This window comes from Betta splendens, chromosome 7, assembly GCF_900634795.4.
Source record: "Betta splendens chromosome 7, fBetSpl5.4, whole genome shotgun sequence".
In the NCBI taxonomy this organism is placed as follows: domain Eukaryota; kingdom Metazoa; phylum Chordata; class Actinopteri; order Anabantiformes; family Osphronemidae; genus Betta; species Betta splendens.
Window position 1 is genome coordinate 10,347,778 of NC_040887.2, and position 22,198 is coordinate 10,369,975.

Below are 22,198 nucleotides of genomic sequence, written 5' to 3' on the forward strand. Positions count from 1 at the left end.
GCCTTGTGGTTAGCGGACTCATCACCTTGCTCACCCAACGCCCCCTCACGCTGATCCACGTCTCAGTCCGGAGGAGATCCTCTGATTCGAACCTCCTCCGTCTGTGGAGTGCACATATTTTCCTATGAACGGCCCCGGACCGCGCATGACTAAGACGAGCGAGGGCTTTGGGAGACACGTTGAACTCTGGCCCTCCTACGGGAGCAGGTTGTGGTTGCTCCGGGTTTCTTTTTGGTCTTTTACATCCCTGTGTTAGTTTTGTGTCTATATTTTGTTGTTGAGCATTTTTGTGGTTGTGTCATGTTTCATTTCACAACTCTTTCACATTTGCTTATGTTAAGTTTTGCATTTCCGTTTATTCAAGTTGTCTCCTGAACTATTTTGGTCTGTTTGTTTTTGTTCCTTTGCAGTTATTTTTTGTGGTTTTTGTGTAGATTGATGAAGAAATACTTGGGTGAACTCCTGATCTGTACTGTGTGACGACAGCCGGCGTTGTGGTGTAGCGCTTAGTGGTCGGATTTGTTGATCTGTGTGGAGTTTGTATGTTCTTCATATGTCTGGGTCTGTGTCTATGTGACAGTTCAGTCCTCCGACCTTCGGGGGCGCTGTTGTGTTTGTCTTGTCTGGTGTGTGATCAATCATATCAGTCTGATACACCTGCTGCCATATCGTATATTTAAGGAATTCCGCCACACATCAGTTTGTTTCTTATTTGTCGGTATGTGAATGAACTGCCTATAAGATGATAAAATAAAGTCTTCCATTTTGTCGAATCAAAGGTCCCAACACTTGATGTTCTCTGTAAGTTTGAAGTATTCTATCGTCTGCTTTACAGTGATTTTTAGTTTGAGCTTGGAATTAGTTTACAGTGTTTTAAAAAATTTCCAGCAAAACCATCCAGTCAGTTTGTCGACCTCTAGTGGCAAAATCTATTTATTAAATGAGTCTGTCTGTCAGCCTTTAGCAGCTCCCCTTTATCCCAGACTCTCACTCTCCTGATTGTCAGTATATGCAGCTCTGTGATTGACTGGTGACTCATCCAACGCGTCCCCCATTAAATTAAAAGGGAACTCTCACTAGACCAGTGATATGGGTTACAGCTTACCATGAATGCACACATATTAGAGTCCAGTGTACAGGCAAGGTGTATTCCTGCCTTATAGTAAACTACCCACTGTCATTAGAACATTTATTACAAATATGTGCAGAATATCAGTGCCCCCCACTCCCCCCATGCTGCCTTATATAACTTTTATTGTCATGGCAAATGTAACATGGTTGCTAGGATTCTGCATATTTCCATTAGGAAATGGAAATGGGTTGTAAAATGAAATTCTCTGTTCTTTATTCCAAAAACAATATGTTCTGTATGTATAAAACTAACAGTAAGCTCAGTATATTCAGTCTAAGCTTAGAATCAGGATATATATATATCCTACATTTTTATTCTTAATTTTTCTTCTCTCTCCTCCTGCGTTTTGGAGTAATTTCTTCATTCCTACAATGAAGTTCTTGTGTGCTACTGTCTGAGAAATGCCGCAGAAATGCCTTGGTGCAGGAGCCAGAGACGTCATGGATTCCTGAGTGTGGGGCTTTGCAGGAAAGCCCTGAGTCTCCGACATGGACCGGCTCCAGGTTTCCATGGCAGAGGCGCACAAACAGGAGGAAACACTGAGGGAATCCCGTTATTTTACAGCATTGGACCATTATAAACACCCAGAGCGGGGAAGGAAGCCACTCATGAAACTCAAGTTATCCTTACAGGACTCTGACGACGGGGGACTTCGCACTACACACTTCGCCGTTGTGGCTGATGCGGCGGCATCTTTTTGAACAGAAACGGAGTTCACGCGCAGCGGCATGTTTCCAGATTTCACTTTTTAAATTCCTTTTCAACATTTGTTGCCGAAGAGCTTCCTCTGTGATTCGTAGCGGAGGCAACGTTTTCTCGCCTTTTTGTATTTTCTCACTTTCTTCTCCAGATGTTTAGAGATACTTGGAGGCTTGCACAGTACCACACCATGAGGTCGATGGATCAAGGTACTGCTGAAGTGTTGTGAATATCTGGTAATCTATCATTTGATTTTTAACTGATTGAGTAGCTTTGAGGTCGGGTTTGTGAGATGCTGTGTTGGTGTCTGTCACTTTGTAAAAGTAGTCGAGATGTTGGTATCTGGACAGAAACGCGCTTCTTTCGCTTTAATGAATCGGCTCTTTGCATCACTGGGAAACAACAATATGAACAAAAAACATGTTGACGTGTGATGTTATGAACATAGATCAATTAGTCACACAATTAATTTTATTGGTAAAAAGAAACTTTTTTTGTTGTTTTACTGTAACGCACGTGATAATGTGTATGCATATTATGGACAAATAGACTGATTTATGTACAACAGTTTCATTGTTTGCTGTTTGAACGCTCAAATCATGGTGGTATGTATGTGTTACAGTAACCCATGCAGCGGTAAAGCTGCTGTGTGGCTCCTAACGCACACGCGTCATGTTCACTGACAGAGCAAATGGGCCGCAGGCGCGCGCGCCGCTGGAGGGGACGCCCTCCCTGGCGTGCGTCGTGCGTAAATCCCGGGATTCCCTCTGGCGGAACCCTTTTATTTGTTATGACTTTGTAACAGAGACCAGCGCAATTAGCACGCTCGGCGTTTCAAATAGGCAGCGGCGGATATAGGTTGGAGTCCACTTTTGTCCGTCCTTTCCTCCTCGACGCTCTTTCTGAATTGACGTGAGCCGCGTGCGCCGCAGGTGACAGGCGGCGCCCCGCTGTGTTGCTGCGGCGTGTCAGACACCCGGGGGCAGCAGCAGCCCGTCAGAGTCACGGCGATCGCTTTGAACGCGGCTGTTGAGTCAACACTCCCACGGCGCGCGATGCGCCGCTTTCGCGCGCACGCGCACCCTCCCGCCGCCGACGTCGGCGTGCGATCGCGCTCAGAGACGAAAACTCCGCGTGGAAGTTGAACGCGGACACGCCCACGTCTGAAAATAACTGCGGGCGAGGTGAAACAGGAAACTCGCGCGCTTCACCCCCCGCTGCTCCTGTTGCCGCTCGAGACAGGTTCTCTTAATCAGCAGCATCGCAGCCTCAGCAGCGTCCCAGCCTCGCGTGCCCGTCACACCGAACGCGGTGGAGTCCTTAGAAGAGAAACTGTAGACAGATGACCAATTTTTACGACGAGAAAGATTTGGAGGAAGACCTCGGTCGAGTAAATTGCCCCGATGAGGATTTGGAGTTTGACTACTTGTTTGAATATGAACCATCTTGCAGCGACTTCGCTGGAGAAGGTGTTCAAGGTTGGTCTGGATTGTTTTGGGCGTTTGGAAGCATTGACTTGTCTCCGCTCTTCTATATTTATCATTTGTTGTCTAACGTTTTCTATTCGGCCTGTGTGTGTGTGCACTCATGTAAACGGAAAGAAAAATCAGGAAGTACAATTCACATGTCAACATGAAGCATTTGAGTCTCTTCAGCTGTTATTTGAAAAAGCACCAGGTGGATCTGTTGCTCCCACGTTGACGCGTCTCAGTCCGACTTGTGTGTTTTTACTTATTTTTATTCTTCTATGCAGATGACCCTAACCTCGCATCCCAGAAGATCCTCAGCGCAGCGTCTGAGCCGGCTTTTCCTCTGGACGAGGCCTCGTCGTACTGCACCAAGTCCTGCAGTCCCTCCTTCCACGAGCACAACGGCGCCGCGCTCTCCGCATACGACAGCCCGGAGGTCCGGCACTTCCTGGACGGCACCCGGCCCGCGGGCCTGGCCGTGAGCCCCCGGATCAAGATCACCTACTCCCACGAGCACTACAACCACGGGCCCGACTCCCTGCAGAGCCACCACCTGAACAACTGCTGCCGGCCCACCCTCGCCGTGCCCGGCCACGACGCCCTCGCCTACCGCGAGCCCCAGTGCCTGAGTCCCGCCAGCAGCAACTCCTCCGCCAGCTGGCACTCGGAGACCCCCTCCCCCTGGGCGTCGCCCTGCGTGTCCCCCAGCGGCGGCCAGAACCCCGGCGACCTGTGCCCCCGCCTGCAGGGCATCCAGACGGGCTCGCCGCGCACCTCCCCCTCCACCTCCCCCCGCGCCGAGGACGGCGGCCTGGGCCGGCGCTCGCCCTCCTCCAGGCCCGGGTCGCGCTCCGCCTCCCCGCAGGGCAAGCGCACCTACGACATGTACAGGAACCCCGGGCTGGTGCCGGGCCACCGCTCCCGCAGCCCCTCCCCCCACGGCGGCGGGCACGAAGACGCCAACGCCAACGCCCACTACGCGCACGGCAGCCCGGCCGACGGCGTCAACGGCTTCGGCGGCGCTCAGCCGGGCCTGGTGCCCACGAAGATGGGCAAGACGTCCACTCAGGGGTACCCTCTGTACCCAGACGCCCACGGCGACGGCAGCTACCTGGTGTCCTGCGAGCACGACGTCAAGAGCAAACCTGCCCTGGAGCCCTTCTTCGTCATCCCCCCGATGTGGCACAAGCCCCTCGTCGCCAACATGTGCAGGTAAGCGCTCGCCGGCGCACGCGCGCCACATCAGGTCGCCGCGGATCGTGTGCTCAGCGCCGTCGTCCGTGTCTCGCAGCATCCCCGCGTCCTCGCTGCCGCCGCTGGAGTGGCCCGTGCCCAGTTACACGGACCAGTACGAGCTCCACATCGAGGTGCAGCCCAGGCCACATCACAGGGCTCACTACGAGACGGAGGGGAGCAGGGGGGCCGTCAAGGCGCCCACGGGAGGACACCCTGTAGTGCAGGTGAGGCCAGAGGCTCACAGGCTTCACCTTTGTTGATATCACAGCTCCGAATGAATGCCGTGCACACACACACAGTGCGTTATGTGTGCATGTGTTCACACTGCAGCCTCAGGTCAGTGAGCGACCTGTGCTGCCTCTTACTTTTTTTTTTTTTATTGAGTGTTAGTTGGAGTGAGCTGATGCCACGCGACGCCGCCGCCGGCCGTTGCTTTTGCAGAAGGTGGAACTTCTCTGTCTTCGCGCGCCTGTGATTCGCCCGTCGCTAGCGTAGCGGCGGTGAAACGAAGCTCGTCCCGCTCCTTTTCCTTTTTCCGGCCTGTCCCCGAAGGCCTCACGCTGAGGTCGGTTCTGCCCGCGTTGCCGGGCCAATCGGACCGGGCCCGGATGAGCCGCAGCTGCACTCCTTCACCCCGTCTTTCCCTTCTGTGTTTTCCTTCATTCTCCCCTCCTCTCGTCTCCTCGCGTCGCTCCCTCTACTTTACTTTTCCTACGCTCCCCGGTGCCATGACTCACTGCTCCTGCCGCTGCCATGACGACCGGCTGGCGGCTCACATGTTGGGCCTATCGCGTGTTTGCTTCCTCCGTGTGTCAGCTGCCTGGACGCCGGGCCAGAACGCTCGTCCTCGTTGCCATGGCGTCGCCTCGTAGCGGCCAGCTGCAGTGACAGTTCCTGTACGTTCGCTCACGTAATCACCTCTATGACAAGTGCACGCGTAGTGTTTTGTTTTGTTTTTTGTCCACAATTAGGAACAGCAAAACTGTAGAAAGTCTGTAGCAAAGACAATATGAAGAAAGCCCTGAACATTCAGCTAATCTACTGAATGACTGTGACAGCTTCTATATATAACTGTAGTGTCTCTTCTATGAATTTGCTACTACTTTATACTTTGATGAAGCTTGTGCCACTAAACTGTTTGCACAAAAACAGCACTTAGATGCAAGTTGAAGCTTTGTGGTTTTTTGCAGGTTTCCTCAGGAGGCACTTTCAGACTTGATGTTTATTTCTCTCTCTCTTTCTCTCTCTCTCTTAAGTTTCACCAAACATCACTTTGTTTAATTTCCTCAATACGTTCCTTTTAATGCACTGTAGCTGCTCGCTCTTCACCTTTTCACTTCTCTGACTGAAGCAGATGAACCCCTCAGCATTTGCTCCATGAAGTTATGTAAGCGCTGCAGCATGTGAGCTCTGGGCTCGCTGCAAAAGGAAGACTCGTGCTCCTACACGTGGCTCTGACAGCCACCGGCCAGCTCCACATAAAACAACATCTGGAAATGCAGTATTGGAAACGAGGAGCTACGGAGGAAACCTTTCCCTCACAGAGTCCAAACTCTCTGGCTTTCATGTGACTCTCTGTGTCTGCAGTTACATGGTTACAGAGGCAAGGAGCCACTTGGCCTGCAGATCTTCATCGGCACGGCGGATGAGCGCATCCTGAAGCCCCACGCCTTCTACCAAGTCCACCGCATCACCGGCAAGACCGTCACGACGACCAGCTACGAGAAGGTCATCAACGGCACCAAAGTCCTGGAGATCCCCCTGGAGCCGAAGAACAACATGAAAGCAGTGTATGAACACCCACCGTCATGTTAAGTAATGGTAAACTCTCTTGTCGCTGCTCATCTGGTCATCTCATTCTCCAGGATCGACTGCGCTGGGATCCTGAAACTCAGGAACGCTGACATCGAGCTGAGGAAGGGCGAGACCGACGTGGGTCGGAAAAACACTCGGGTTCGCCTTGTGTTCCGGGTCCACATACCTCAGTCTGGTGGGCAGCACGTCTCGCTCCAAGTGGCCTCGCAACCCATTGAATGCTGTAAGCAGCTTGATATGATATTGAAATATCCCTGTAAAGAGAATGGGGATGTTATTAGTTAAGCTAAATGCTGCATGTCAGTCTATATGCACAGTAGTAAACTCTGTCTAAGTACATCATGCGTACATGCACGAGTACACAGTGATATTAAAGCATCTGGTGCAATAAAAAGTCAAACAAAGAGGCTCTTTATCAGCTTCAGCCGACACTCGTCGTATCAGCGTGACGCGGGCCGCGTGCAACATGTTCCCCTCGTTTTAAAAGAACGTGACGCAAAATCTAATGTCAGTGTCCGTCTGCTTTCCGCCCGCGGACAGAGCAGAACAATAGCCGCTGCCCGGCTTCCGCAAAAAAAAAAAAAAAGGCAGCTCCAGAACAATTAGAAGCGTGAAGCTGCTCACTGCCTGTCAGGCTCCGCCAATGAGCATGTGCCAGCGATTAGACGGGCCCCGGTTCCATCGAACCTGCCTAAAGTCCACGGGGGCGTCTGTCAGCACCGCCGCTCGCCTCAGATGCTGTGGAGGCGATGAGATAAGGACGCGGCGCCGTTCGTCTACGTTTAGGCTTAAAGCCTGGGCTCAGTTGTTGTGATTTGACAGATTTGTGTTGCCGCTTGCTAAACCTGAAAGTGAAGAATGCAGCTGGATGACTCAGCATCGTCCGGTTATTGTAAATCCCTGTTGCTTCTTGGTAAAAAGTTAAGTTGTGTTCGTGAGAAACGACCTTTCAGGCGTGTTTTGAACACGTTCGCGCACTGTGAAGATCTGGTTATTGATTAGTCTGCACAATATGTACATGAGTTATCATAGAAACATATCAGCCCATTAACCTGTAAAACGCCAGCTGCTGGTTTATGTGAAAGAGAGAGCTTCACCTGTGTGTGTGTGTGTGTGTGTGTGTGTGTGTGTGTGTGTGTGTGTGTGTGTGTGTGTGTGTGTGTGTGTGTGTGTGTGTGTGTGTGTGTGTGTGTGTGTGTGTGTGTGTGTGTCTACAGCCCAGCGTTCTGCACACGAGCTTCCCATGGTGGAGAAGCAGGACATGGACAGCTGCTCCGTTCTGGGTGGGCAGCAGATGATCCTAACTGGGCAGAACTTCAGCTCCGACTCCAAGGTCATCTTCACGGAGAAGACCCAGGGTGAGTGCCATTGTTGTCATATAAACTCGTCTCATCGTACCTGCAGCGCTGTGGAGAGTGGCATCAATTATTTGCATCATGCTCATGATAACAGCGCTGTCTGACTTCCTTCTGCCCCCACACTCTGCATTGTGTATCGCTGCTCACACAGGTGTTGTGTTGTCTGAGTAATGGCTCCATGCGTCACATGACCGCTCGCCGATGCCCTGAGTGAAAGTCCCCGTGCTACATCTGGATAAAGGATGCTATTTTTCTTTGTTTTATATTCGCACGTAAAAGTAAATTGGCTAAACTTTATCGGCGCACATGCACGGTTGTATCACATTGTGAGTCACTGGCTCCACCGAAGGCGGCGCGGTGGTGTGGTTGGGACCGCTGCCAGGAATCTGTGTAGCGTTTGCACTTCTCCCAGCCAAGTCAGACCCCCCCCCTCCATCTTTTCCACCTCCACGCACACAAGTTCTCCCCGCCGGGAGAACAGGAGTCGGGGTATCCCTGAGAATGAGGTTGTAACAAAATGTAAACACATGTTCTGCAGCCGCCAAGGAAGCAGCAGCCATCACACTTTAACAGGGGAGTGGAGAAAGTCCATCATAAAAAGTTGGCAGCGCCAGTGGAATCCCCCTTCCCCCGCTCCACTCATGTTGCTAAACGTTTTTAATGCGACGCGAGGGTTTCCCACCGATGCAGCTGTGTTATGTCATACGTTAGGGTCACTGTTAACTCCTCAGATTTGGGTTTTTTCAGCTTAAAGGCCCGTCGCTATGCTCCGTGTGACATAGGTGTGCTCTGCGGCGTAAGAGGAAGTGGCTTCGCACCTGATCTGCACACACACACACACACACACACACACACACACACGCACGCACAGCTTTTCTTTAAGATTCACATAAGCAACAGACAAACAACACGGTGTGTGTGCAAATGTTATGGATCGACACAAGTGTGATCGGGTCATTTGGGGATCATCCCACGTTAAATGAACCCCCGTCTGTTCCAGATGGGCAGCAGATCTGGGAAATGGAAGCAACCGTGGACAAAGACAAGAGCCAGCCTGTACGTACCGTATCATCCTCATCCTATGTGCCTCACCTTTGCTTACTTGCTCCTGATTGGCCGGGTCGTAACGCCGCTCCGTCCCGCAGAGCATGCTGTTCGTGGAGGTGCCCCCCTACCGAGACGCCGCCACTTGCCGCTCTGTCAAGGTCAACTTCTACGTCATCAATGGCAAGAGGAAGCGCAGCCAGCCGCAGCATTTCACCTTCACTCCGCTGCCATGTAAGAATGCGGCTCCGCTGCTCTGTGCTGGGCTTATTTTACACTTTCACAGCTCAATGATTAGATGATGATTTTTTTTGACACTTCCTGTGAGCATGTCAACAGCCGTTTCTCTTCTGCTTCACGTTTCCGCAGCTCCATCGATCAAGACGGAGCCCGTGGACGAGTACGAAGGCGACCACATGGTCTTTGCCATCCCTCAGATCCTGTCCTCCCACCCCTACTACCACCACCCGCGCGGCGTCCTCCCCGACAACCTGCTCCCTAGCATGTCCCACTGCCAGCGCCTCGGCTCCAGCCTCCCAAACCAGGACACGAGCTTCCAGCAGCAGAGCGCGGCCCTCCTCTACGGCCGCGGGGGGAAGAGTCTTTACCAGCAGACGGCGGCCATGGTGCCCGAGCCCCACCGCTCGGTCCTGGTCCACACAGGCTCCCCAGCTCAGTCCGCAGCGTCCATCATCGCCGGGCAGCCCCCCTCCATTATCCAGTTTTCACACACCAACCACCACCTGCTGCAGGCAGGAGACCCTCAAACCGCCGCGGCGCCGCAGCCCGACCCCCAGCAGATCGTCTACTGCGACGCCTACTCCCCCCAGGCGGCCACCTCCCACTCCCCCACACCCGTCCAGGCTCAGGTGGCGGTCGCCCAGCCGCAGCACTATTCCACTGTGATCCAGCAGCAGAAAGGGCAGCAGAAAAGCCCGGTTCCCTCGGGGACCGGGCCGACGTCTCCGGGAGACGGACAGAGGAGAGTGACTGTCAAAGAGGAGAACCTGGACCAGGCCTTCCTAGATGATGGTGAGTGTAAGTTCATTCTTTTATATTCTCTGTGAATGAGTGGCTCGTTTAATTACTCAGTGAGTATTATAGTTTATATGGTATAATGAGGAAAAAAACCAGGCAACAGGCAAAGTGATGAATATTTACACACAATAAACTGTGTTCCTTTCACACATCCATCTCCAGTTAAACCTGGCAACCCCGTTCCCACCCCACAGAATTAAAGCCAGGCCACATTCAAGCGTCAGGCGTGAGGTTGAACCTTGTCCTTATTGTGACGCAGGATGTCTCTGGAAGCGATGCAGTGTGTCTTTGTGTTTCACTGAGCTGATGTTGCCAGGTATCAGAGGCCTAAAGACCGTTTGAAGTGGTCCCCGTGCTCCGTTCTGAAATTGGTGGCTACAGTAAAAAAACACAGTTGACCTGGTGTTGGGTCCAAGCACAGATCCATTGAAAAGGACAACAAATAAAAAACAACCATAGTGTAAGATAAATAAACAAATGAAATATGTACAGAAAAATAATAAAATAAAAGCTTATACTGTCTACCGAAGAAGTGAGTGTGCAACAGCCATGCTGCTGGACAGTCACGCGTCAGGAAATTAGTTTTCTTTCTCTCTCGCATTAAAGACGCAGAAGGAAGAAGAAAAAAGTGTCACCCGCTGGACTGCCTGGAGATGTTGACATTGTTATGAAGTGAAAAACAAGTTCCATGGCAACCATTGTCAAACAGTGGAACGGGCTGCCTGGGAGAGCAAGGGAAAGCCTCTTTGTTTGTTATAGTTGGCCAGAACCCCTTCTTGGCCTTACACCGCTCGATTCAGCGGGGGGAACCCACCGGAGGATTAACTCTTTTTCCGACCACAGCATTCTGCCAATCTGGCCCGAGAAATTCCTACTCGCAGCTGCTGTCTTCGTGAAATCCAGCGTGATCTCAGTGAGATAGCGGGAGGGTGGGGGGCGGTTCTCAGGAAAAAGGAAAGAGTCTGTTTCTGCGTCCGCGTGTTTGAATGGAATAAACTTTATTGGGATGTGTTGTGTTTTTCGAGTGGAACATGTAGGATAAATAGCAACAGGGCTGTTAGAGGGATAATTAACAAGAAGACGGAGAAACAGTTAAACTGTTGTCTGTTGTTGATCATCAAAAGGTGATGGCAGGCAGTTAGCGTCCCTCTCCTCCTCCTCCTCCTCCTCTTCTTCATCTGCTCTGCATTAGTTGTTTCATGATCTAATGCAACTGTTATTTTATTATAACCGTGTGCAACATTGCACTATGTGCCCATCTTATTACGCCTACAGCTGCTTAAGGAGAAGAAAAAACAGGGGACTTCCCACTATTCAAAACATTTATTTCGATGAGAAGATACAGTAAGTGAGGTAAAAAAAAAAATCCCACAGAGTTCAACTGCAAAGGTGCATGTGTAGAAGTTTGACCCAGAGCACATTTAAGTTGGGACCATCAAAGACCTCTTCGCCAAAGTGAGATTGCTCATCGAGACGTGTGTTTCGGTTTGTAGTCATCTTTGAAGCAAGACTGAGGCCACATCCTGGTGTTGTCTCAGTTCTGTGGGTGATAACTGTCACATCTAAGAGGTGCCTCAACTGTGTCAGCCTGAGTGAAGTGTGAGTGAAAGTTGGATATTGTTTCGTACCAAAGCTCACGGTCTCTACCTGACTCCATGCCTCCTCATACAGCAAACTCTACACAAAGCAAGCTCTTATTCATCATATATTCATCTGACAATGAAAACAGCCTACTGCAGAGGTCATGTTATGCCATAATGTGCTACATGCTGCATCGTCTGTAAAAATAGGGCCAGCGGCAGAGCTTCCAGGGAGAAGCAGACTTAGTGGGTGTGGAATAAAGCCCAGAGGTAGTGGAGCAGGTGAAATTGTTCCAGCAGGTGGAGATCAGGGCAGGAGAGATAAAGCACACAGCAACAGGCTATTGAACAGACATTAGTCTTAGTTCACTTGTTTCCCATTTGAAAGGCTGGTGCTACAGCTGTAGTCATATGTGCATGACACTGGCTCCATGATGGCAAACAAATGGCTGCCTGGCAACAATGTCTAACTGTTCAGAGTTGTTTTTACAAAACGTTTTTAATATACTGTATAATATATACATTTATATTTAATTTATTAATTATGTTCATTTTATATAATAATTTTTATATGTATATTTGTCGTATATATTGTATAGGTTTAAGCAATCTGAGTTAGTCAAATAGTCTGTTTGTTTTTTTTTAAAGACACTTTCCTAGTGCAGAAAACTAGATAGTCAAATCTGCAACTGAACTTTGAAAAAAAATTTTTGGACAGTATATGATTCCTCAAATATTTTTTCATTCACAGCCATATTTGAATTGGAGCAGACAATAGAACGGAGGAGCAATGATTCTCACTGTACACACGAGTGTGCGAGCGTAAGCGTCTGTGGTGAGGCTGGTGGTGAGCTGTCCTCCGTCCACTCGCCCCGGTTTCTCTTTATGGTTTCCAGCCGCATACCCATTCAAGCCTCACTCGAATCGATCTGCTCAGACACAACCAATGGATGCACAGTAGACCCTTCCATATACAAACACCTAGACTTTACAAACATGCAAATCTCTGCAGAGCAACAAACACAAACTTTCCAGCTAGCGACGGGCTGTGAGTCAGCTACTGTACAGGGTGTTTCTTTTTCTCTCCTCACCGCCACCCGTTGGTAAACAATGCACCTCATTGGTGCAGAAGTCAGGAGCCAGACGCTCATCTATTAAAGACACTAGTCGGAGTGTTCTCTGGGCCAACCTCACATAGCCGGACGGTGCCAACCCTTCATTAGATCCAGTAAAGCCCCACTGTATGCCGCCCTGCTGTGGCGCTCCTGCTCGTTTTATGTTTAGGAAATATGTGGCACTGCTGTGAAGATGGAAGCTTCTTTAAGGCATTAGGTGTCCGAGAGTATTTCCCTAAAATAAACAGGGACTCACATGAGGTGACACAATTCGGCTGCTCCTACATTTTTGTACAGTAGCTCTCAGATGCTGCTTTGGCTGTGAAATGAGTGAAGCTGCTGTAAAGCTGTTTTTCTTTCACACCTGCAAGTGATCATATTCAAGGGCAGTAGGCTACGAGAACAGGATAGAGACAGATGGAAGCATGGAGTGTTCTTTTGTTTAATATTATTTAAAAATTTTATCTAAAAAAATGTACTTTGCTTTTATTTTCAGCTCATCGCTGCAGGTCTTAAATAAAAAGCTGTGACTACGCTTAAATCTGCTTATCTTAGCTTAGCTTAGCTTAGCCTAGCTTAGTTTAGCCTAGCTTAGCTTAGTTCACACCTCTTTATCTTGGGAGAACATGAAAAAAAGTATGTCTGTCAATAGTTTGTGCTGTTTTTGTTACCATACAAAACATGAGTAATCAGACGTCCTTAATCGATTCTGGCTCAACATAATGTTATGGTATTCACTATATAGAGCATGTTTCCATTTTAAATTGGTGTCCGTACGTATAAACCCATTATAGTGTAAAGCTTTTACAGTGAAACAAGTGGTTTACATGGCGTGCACGATGTTTCCTGTTTTAAACATTAGATAAGTATCATTGTGCTGCTAAAACACTCATTGGTGATGATAGTGATATATATGAAGTAGTGAAGGAGTTACTACAAAGAGATTTCAAACCCAGCATTAAAAAGCTGTGTTTACAAACATACAAACTGATTCAGTTCTTTAGTCTATTACCATGGCTGCAAAATCCACATGCTCTGCAACGCTGTGGTTAGAGGCAAACAGCTTTTTGGCCCACTTTAAAACATTTCTATTACTCACCAGACCTGAGGATTCTCCGGAGGCACAGTGGAGGCAGTGGCACCAGCCTTAAACCTGTAAAACACACTTATGGACAGATAATTGCTACAGCTCATGTTAAATGACATGTCACATAGATACCATTTCTCCCTATTACATTTTCTTTGCATTTTACTGTGTAGGTGTCTTTGTTTATATTAAAAAAACATAAACAAAAATGTTCCAAATACCCCAAAACTGTATTCTACATTATGGTGTGTGTGTGTATAATGTAAATGATTAATTTTATTATAGCATTTGATCTAAAGTGACTGGCACGGCTTTTATGTCTATGCTTGTTGTGCCTCTATTTTTAGAACTATGACACCATCAAAGTTTCCATTTCAACCCTCTTCCTGTTCTGTTGATGTGCATACACACAGTTGTAATCGCCTCAACAACAGGAAGTAATCGCATGCTCGGCCTTAGATCTACCTCTAGTGGTTACTCCGCTTTAATGCAGCGTTTGTCTGCACCATCAACACCCTCACACCAGTAGAGTCAGATCTGTACGGAAAATATGAGTTTTGAGTTGATGATTCTGTTTTTCCAGTGATATAAGCTATTTTGAAATATTGTAAATATTTTTTTGAAATAAATATGGATGTGTTGTGTTTTAGTTAAACCTTACAAAGTGCTTTATAGTAATAAGAGATAACGTTTTTTGCAAATTGGCTCTATAGTATATAAATAGAACTGAAATGCAAAACAATGAAGGTCTTTCTGTCTGACATCAGTCTTTTTTACTTTACAGTGAATGAGATCATACGAAAGGACCTGACTGGTGTCCAGGCCAGAGGGCAGACATAAAGGAAAGATATGGACAGAAAATAAAAACATGATCTCATCAGCACCCCAACGCATACACACACACCAGACCAGACCAGCGAGTAACAATCAGACCTGATACCTGTGATAATACTGCCTGAGGCAATAAACTCCCACCATGTTGCCTCATGCAGCTGAATGATCTTTTATGTAGCAGTGATTGGTCATAAGGATAATACTTGTATCTTAGCAAACATTTTATAATATGATGCTCAAATATTTTTGGTTATCTCTGCACATAATGTAAGTTCATATATACAGTTGATCATCTCCTGTTGAGTGCAGTTTAAAATGAAATGCACACTGCCTTAAATAGAAATTAACTATTGTTACACACCCCAGTATGCACTGTATTCAATAACGAGGGGAATTTTACTACTTTTTATATAATATAAAGTTTTGTGAATAATACACGGTTGGCTTTCTTGCCTTTTTAGTTAGATATTAGTATATATAAATCCCAAAGTTGATTGTAATAACATCTAAGGCAACATTTCCAAAGCATTTACTCTGTATAGGGTCTTGTGTATAGTTGAGTTTTGAGTCCACTTATAATGACAATCATTATACTTTTTGTCTGCCTGTGAGCAGAAACTTAATATTTGTCAATGTAAAGAACATGCATTTTTATTTATGCTATTGCTAACATACTGTAGGAACAATAGTGACATACAGTAGGGATTGTTGTTGTGATAATACAGCTTTGTTAGCTGTTTTTTTCAGAGTGAACTGGATTTATTATATGCAATTTATATGATTTTAACATAAAGGTCTAGAAAAAAAAATAAAGAGACAATCATAAACAAATATAGAACTGAATGTCAATGTTTAATATTTCAAGTATTTGATGAAAAAAAAAAACTATTTTGTAATATTAGTGAGGCTAATGTTGATTCATTGATTCCATCCCTCATTGAGCCAGTACAGAACAGGTGCATTTGACATTTCTTGAATGTAATCTTTACGAAATAATTTTCCCCATTTCTGTAAATATTAGGTTGACGATTGTCTGTGTAATGATTAGGTTTGACAAAATACCTGATCTCTTTCATGCGTGTATCTTTATCTGATGCATATGTTTAAAATTACACATTTTACAGGTATTGTTATTTTTCTTACGCAAATCTTTTTAAAATATTCTAATAATAGTCTATATTTTTCTTTTGTTTGTCATATCGTTGTTTTGTATTATGATTTGCTTGGATTAATTTGCTAATGATTATTTTATTCACTATGTTGTGAAACCATAAAAAGCCTTTCCCATGCTATTTTTCTATCCTCAAAAGTAGTAATAAATAATAAACATCTGCATCATGATTGTCACTGTCTTTTTTGGGCCACCGCAAACAAATGATGTTATTATAAGCTTCATATTCACCAAACTGTAAGTAGTATTAGGGTAAATATTAATTGCTTAATTAGCCAAATATTACACTACATAAACAACATGTTCTTTGCGCCCTCTGTTACAGATAATCTTTTCCTGGCTGACTCTCGTGTTAAGTAGTAGTAACATTTTAAAACATATTCTTTGACACTTGATCATACACCACTGACTGGTAAGCATGTTGTGTTACTTCCTGTTACTGAGGCGTTGCTGCTGGTACTGCTGCTATCTGATGTACGGTTAACTTCCCTGCTTTCATCTAATTATTCATAAACGCTTTTGTTTTTTTCTCCATTCAACGACACAACCACTGAGAAGCCCACTATGTCGTACTGTAAGAGACTCCAGCAAACACATTCAAGGGGCCCCGGCGGGTGACATCCACCCTATAGTACACAGTTTACAAGCAATTAGAGCACTTAGTAACGAATTCCACTACAGTAAATGTTTCTCTGATGATGCTGTTGCTAGATTTGAGGAGATGATTCCATCGTCTTTTGCTTCATTCCAATGGAGCGACACACATCATCCTACTCATGAACTGGTAGATTGTCTTGCTGATTATGCTGCAGTCTTACGGCGCACAATGTCAGACACTGTTGTCCTTATGAAGAAGAAGGCAGTGAAAGAAGACGTTGGCTCCATGGTATAACTCAGATCCACAGCCTGAAGCAGATGACCCGAAAAGTAGAAAAGAGGTGGATAATACTAATAATAAAGCTCTTCAGGTAGCTAGAACCACAGAACCACCATTAAAATGGGCAAAGAAAAGTATTTTGTTGTAAGTGATTTTTTTTTTAAATCAACCATTTTAGACTCTTCTTACAAATATTGTACTTTTTACATGTTCAGCAGTTCTGCATACTGTATATTGTTACATAACTTCAATAATACATTACCTTTGCATTAGACACAATGTCTATTAGCTTACTCTTTCTTTTAATCGACACGTCCACATTAAATCAAATCAAATCTGGTCTCTGCCTACAGGCTGCATGTAACAGTCCCGCCCTCAGCAAACAGTGACTGTGTCAGCGGCAGAACAGCTGTAAAATGGCTTGTTTGTCTGGAATAAAGACACGTCTGTGCATTTCCAGACATTTCTCAAAACTCAAAATAATTTTCTTAGAGACATGAGTCAGTTTCCTGAATGAATTCCTTCTTTGAATGTTAAAGCAGTTCACACATGAAGATATTACTCAAATAGAAACATTGATGGAATATGAACAATGAATATGTTTAATTGTTAATTTGTAAATAAGTAATTTTGGAAAATTGTTACATTAAAATTCAAAACACTGCACTAGGTTGAATGTTCAAATGCACAACTCTACAGTAAGCTGAAACAAGAACAAACACCTGCTCTTTTTTCCATATAGCACAACAGTAAGTGTGAGAAAGAGTTTGACAGTGGGGCGGCAGTCTGCACATCCACGCTACGCTACATGAGAGCACTGCTGGTGTGGCCTCCAGGGGGAGACAGGAACCTGTGCATGGAACTCCCCATCACGAGGACAGCACTCAGCTGGAATCAAGAGGCAATTACTGGGGTGCATCACAGAACACAAGAGCTGCCTCTGCAGACTATCAAGAATACTTCAACACAGTGTGTGTTTTACCACTGAACTGGCAAATTCAGTCACTTCAGCGCTGTGAAGCACGTCAGCAGGTTAAAAAAGCGTCTTTGGCAAAACAATTTTTTGGCCTTCTACTGACACTGTGCAGCACGATCACAGCATATTTAACAAATTTTAGAATATTTCCAATTACTTAAAGTCAGAATATGAATATAGTTAAGTTGATAAAAGTGGACTCCTTAAAAAACATAAGCTGCAGTCCAGTGAGTTATGGAACTAAAACACTATGTTATCATTATACAGTATTTATCTACTACTAGTTGTACAGTATTAACTGCACTGAGCAACTAGACGAACAACGAAGTTCAAAACACAAGACAGCCAGAAACATTCAGTATATCATTCGGTATATACTGTATGTTACACTAAACATTGAAATTTTAGTAATATATGTCCTTATGCATCACCATTTGGTGAAAGTCTGCTCCTGCTGAGGTGAACCGAGGCATCAGCTCTGAAGTTGCCCAGTGCTCATTAAACCAGAGGAAATGTGCTCTGGTGGTAAATACATCCACCGCCCACCACTACTGTAACAACACACGCTGCACGCTGATCCATAGTTCATTTCTTTAGTTCCCTCTCATCATTCCCGCGCTTACAAAACATGCTCTTTTGTCTGTTCGCTGCAGACCAGCTCTGGCAGAAGAGTAACTGGATGGATTTTCACTGTTTGTGTGTGAATGTGAACCAAAAGCATGGCTGTGAAGCAAATACGCAATAATACCTCATTTGTTTGTGTGGTTTAGGTGGATATTTTAATTCTAAAACTGTTAATCTGTTGTATCTCTGTTGTTATTTGAAGCTAGTACATATTGGTGTATGTGTACATCACATATGCAGCATTGATCGTGTCATCATTGATCGTATTTACTGACCATTGGGCATTTTTTAATAATTGCCACTGAAAGTGTTTTTGAGGGTAAAGTGCTTCCAGTACGTTAAGTCACAGAACTCTGTCCCAGTGATGGCCTCTCACATTTCACATGCACTCAGGTGTTGGAAGTCTCACGGGTAACTGAGAGTGGCATCTGTGGTTTAGTCTCATATGTAAAACCATTTACCCACTACTTGCTTCCCATCCACAGATTAACACCAATCCATATTTCTCTGACTGTCCCACTCATAAAGGTCTATTCTTCAAAACAGAGACAATTTGATGATCACATCAAATAAAAGTTTTGCAATAATCTAAATCTAAACAAATAATTTAATTCAAAGACATCCATACGAATTCCCTTTGAGAGTTTATGTAACAAGCCAATGCTTAATTTCTATCATTCTGCAGCTCTGAAAGTCTACATCCCTGTTTGCATCTACATAGCTACAACTTCACTCTCATTATCTGTGTCACGATTGCTTCCCTTACTTCAAGGTTTGTTGTTTTATTTTGAAAGGTTCATTTCCTGGATAGTCTGAATTCTGGTACCTTGCTTTCTTCATTATTTCCACCTGTGTTGTTTCCTGTATTTAAGCCCTGATTGGCTCATCATTGTGAGTGTCTCATGTTTAAGTCTGACGTTATTGATGGTTCCATCCCATAGCAAGTCTCGTGTTCTTCATGTTATACTTTGCTTCTTGTCCTGTTTCAAGTCTTGTATTCATGTATTCAAGCTATGATCTCTAATGTCGCCAGGGCGGCATACTTTTGTTTTTAATCTAGTGCTCAAGCGATGTATTTTGTCTGGAATCACAGCCTTAAGCCGCTAGGAGCATGTGCATAGAAATTTTTGGAACCATGATGCTTGTGATGGCAGCCATCTTAAGCCATAGAGCCTTTCCATGTTTTCTGTTTCAGTGCACTGAGGGAGTAAAGCCACAGGTCATTGAGGGCTTTGATGTTGCAGCCGTGCTGAACTGACTGGAATGTTTCCACTGCTCAGGGACAGTGCTGGAGGCCATGGCACTCTGAAACAGGCGCTGTAACGAGCCCCTAGTTGCTCAGCAGTACACCAGGGTGCATCCACTGATGTTGCCAGGCCCTGATACTGTATTTATCTTTGTTTCTTGAGGACTCGCACCATGTCTGCTGTCTTAACAGGGTGGCTGGGTTTGAGCGAGGAGGTCGTTTCTTTGAGCTGAGAGCTGTTGTGTGTGAACTATCTGAGCTGCGCTATGCATTTGCTCTTAATGTAGAGTCATTCTACAACTGGGAATCCATATGTGGAAACCTCAGCTCATTATTAGAAAAAATTACAGCCTCTGAATGGAACCACCGGAAATACCACATGATGAAAGCAAAGCCACGGCATTTTCTCCTTCCTGCAGTGTGAAATTGTGGCTGCTGCGTCGACATTTGCCTGCCTCTCCACAATGGGTCAGTTAATGAGAACATTTGATGATCAAAGTAATTTGCCCCTCCTACACAGATTCAGCAACTTAATTCATCAGAGCGTGTGTAGGGCACGCTGAATGTCACCTAAATTATCTCTAACAGCTATTCCTAGGACATGTCTTCTGCCATTTAGTCACAGGCTCAGAGGCTAATGAGTGTAATTCTCATTAACTTGGTGGGGGTTGTATTTTAAATGTTTTACACTATGTAATATTAAAGTCACCACTGTATGAATAATACTCTATGTTAATCCACCTGCTTTTTTGTACTGTTGTTGACTGTTAAATTTGTATTAATACCCATAATAGTATTAAGGTGTGTGCATCCACTCATACATTAATACAATCATACACCTACATCTATGCATATATATTTTTACACATGATCGCACAATACTTAATAGCCACAACATATTATCACAAGGCATAGCAACCAAGGCATACACAGTTCTCCCAGGCTGAGCCGCAGCAGCCATAGAGACGACACCCGAGGTCTAAAAGGACCACTGTTGGGTCAACACAGTCCACCCCAGGAGAACCAGTGGAAGCCAGAACCAGGGGCCATGGTACTACTACCCAGTGCATCACAAGCAGTGCACCCAGGACCACCCTCCCTCCTCTGTCACACTTGCACATTTTCTCACTCAAGCATGCCCATACTCGCCCCATGTGGTCTTCCACAACCCAACCCCAACTCAGGGCCCAATGAGGACCGCAACCCGGGTAGCCCCTCCTACCATCTCACTCGCAACGCCGCCCCCTGGCTGCAGGCCTGTGCAGTAACCAGAGGGTGTCGGACCACTAGGGCCGGCAGCACATCACCCAAGCAGGGGGGAAACCCCTGCCAGGCACAGGGAGGCTCCACCCAGAGGAGCCCCCCCAGACACAGGGCGCCCAGCCCCCCCCCCCCGGTCTGCCCCTGCACACCGGCAGGGAAGCCCGCCTCAGTTCCCTGACGCCAGACAAACGCCAACCCCCAAAATGGCGCCATTCCGCACTCCCAGCAGCCACTACACCCCATCCCCTGGGCAGGCAGGCACTCTCAACCACAAGGCACCCCCTCACACCACCGTGCCAGACTTGGCGCAGCACCCGAGCTCTACGCATCCCCACCTAGACGACAATTCAGTGCCTAAGTATCTATTGTTCCCTGAGTGGAGTGTGGTAGAAGGGATGCTGTACAAGGTAATGTTGAGGAATTCATTTATGAGGCTGATAGTTGTAGGAAGAGACATTTGTGGCTCCAGGAGAAATAGAAATACATCATCAGCATATAAACTTATTTTATGACTGATTTGGTCAATATTCCAGTAATTCATTGATGCTGTCTTTATTGCTGCAGCTAGAGATTCAATAAATATCGCAAATAGTGATGGAGAGAGTGGGCAGACCTGTCTGGTCCCTCTATGCAGACTAAACCTTGGTGAGGTTAGGCTATTTGTTCTGACAGATGAACTGTATAATATTTGGATCCACTCTATGAATGAATTCCCAATGCCGAATTTATGCAGAGTGGCTAAAAGAAACTTCCAGTTTAATCTATGGAAAGCTTTTTTTTTGCATCTAAGGAGACAATGGCTGACTCTAGTTTATGGGTGGTGACATAATCAATCAGTTGATCAATTTGTTCATATTGTTTGTTGACTGTCTACCTTTAATGAAGCCTGTTTGATTAGAGTGAACTATACATGGAGCATTTTTTTCTAATCTTCTAGCAAGTGCTTTACACACTATTTTTAGATCTACATTTATTAGTGAAATTGGTCTATAACTTGATGGGAGTGTAGGGTCTTTTCCTGGTTTTTGGAGCAGGCTTATGAAGGCAGAAATCATATTTGTGGGTAATGAATGCTGTTGTTTAATTTCAGTTACCATTTTGTAAAAGCTGGGTGCCAGCATGGACCAGAACTCTTTATAAAATTCAGCTGGGAATCCATCTGGTCCTGGAGCTTTTTTATTTGGCATCCCCTGCAGAGCTTCATGTAGTTCTGCCAAAGACAACAATGAGTCAAGAGTTGTGGTTTGTTCTTTCTTTAACTTTGGCAATTCTAGTTTACTCAGAAACACTTCAATGGCTGAGATGGATTGCTCTACCTGTGACATGTATAACTCTTAGTAAAACTATATGAAGGTCTTATTTATTTCATGGGGATGATGAGTGATGTTCCCTTTATTTTTAATTACTAAATGGGTGGTTTGTTTTTCCTTATTGCTGTTTTTTAATTGGTTGGCTAAGAATTTACCACATTTTTAGCATGGTCAAAGTTCTCCCAACATAACTGATCTATCTGAAACTGAGTTTTGCAATCAATTATATTATTTAATTTCACCTTTAGATTTCTTAGGTCTTCTACAGTAGGACATCATTGGTTGGAGAGCCAGCATATTCAATCTCTAGAGATTTTATTTTTT

The 22,198-nt window shown here is 45.6% G+C and overlaps 1 protein-coding gene across 3 annotated transcripts; it reads left to right on the forward strand.

Moving 5' to 3' along the window:
* Positions 1-1,648: 1,648 nt before the first annotated feature.
* nfatc2a (nuclear factor of activated T cells 2a) lies at positions 1,649-15,748 on the forward strand. Of its 3 annotated transcripts, none has more exons than XM_029156967.3 (10): positions 1,649-2,040; positions 3,585-4,512; positions 4,592-4,760; positions 6,124-6,326; positions 6,402-6,574; positions 7,569-7,709; positions 8,710-8,765; positions 8,855-8,987; positions 9,123-9,791; positions 14,358-15,748. In XM_029156967.3, exons 1-10 carry the CDS (start codon positions 1,983-1,985, stop codon positions 14,411-14,413), a joined length of 2,586 nt encoding a protein of 861 aa, XP_029012800.1. In that variant the 5' UTR covers positions 1,649-1,982; the 3' UTR covers positions 14,414-15,748. The 3 variants fall into 3 exon arrangements, with proteins under 3 accessions (XP_029012800.1, XP_029012798.1, XP_029012799.1); XM_029156965.3 differs by lacking the exon at positions 1,649-2,040 and adding an exon at positions 2,787-3,309; XM_029156966.3 differs by lacking the exon at positions 1,649-2,040 and adding an exon at positions 2,791-3,309 and having other exon boundaries at positions 9,123-9,785.
* Positions 15,749-22,198: the final 6,450 nt, after the last annotated feature.

Bases quoted from the DNA above. Each gene is read 5' to 3' on its own strand.
- nfatc2a (XM_029156965.3), top strand. From the start codon at position 3,174: ATGACCAATTTTTACGACGAGAAAGATTTGGAGGAAGACCTCGGTCGA. The intron at 4,761-6,123 runs GTGAGGCCAGAG...CTGTGTCTGCAG, and splicing joins GAGGACACCCTGTAGTGCAG to TTACATGGTTACAGAGGCAA. The intron at 6,575-7,568 runs GTAAGCAGCTTG...GTGTGTCTACAG, and splicing joins CTCGCAACCCATTGAATGCT to CCCAGCGTTCTGCACACGAG.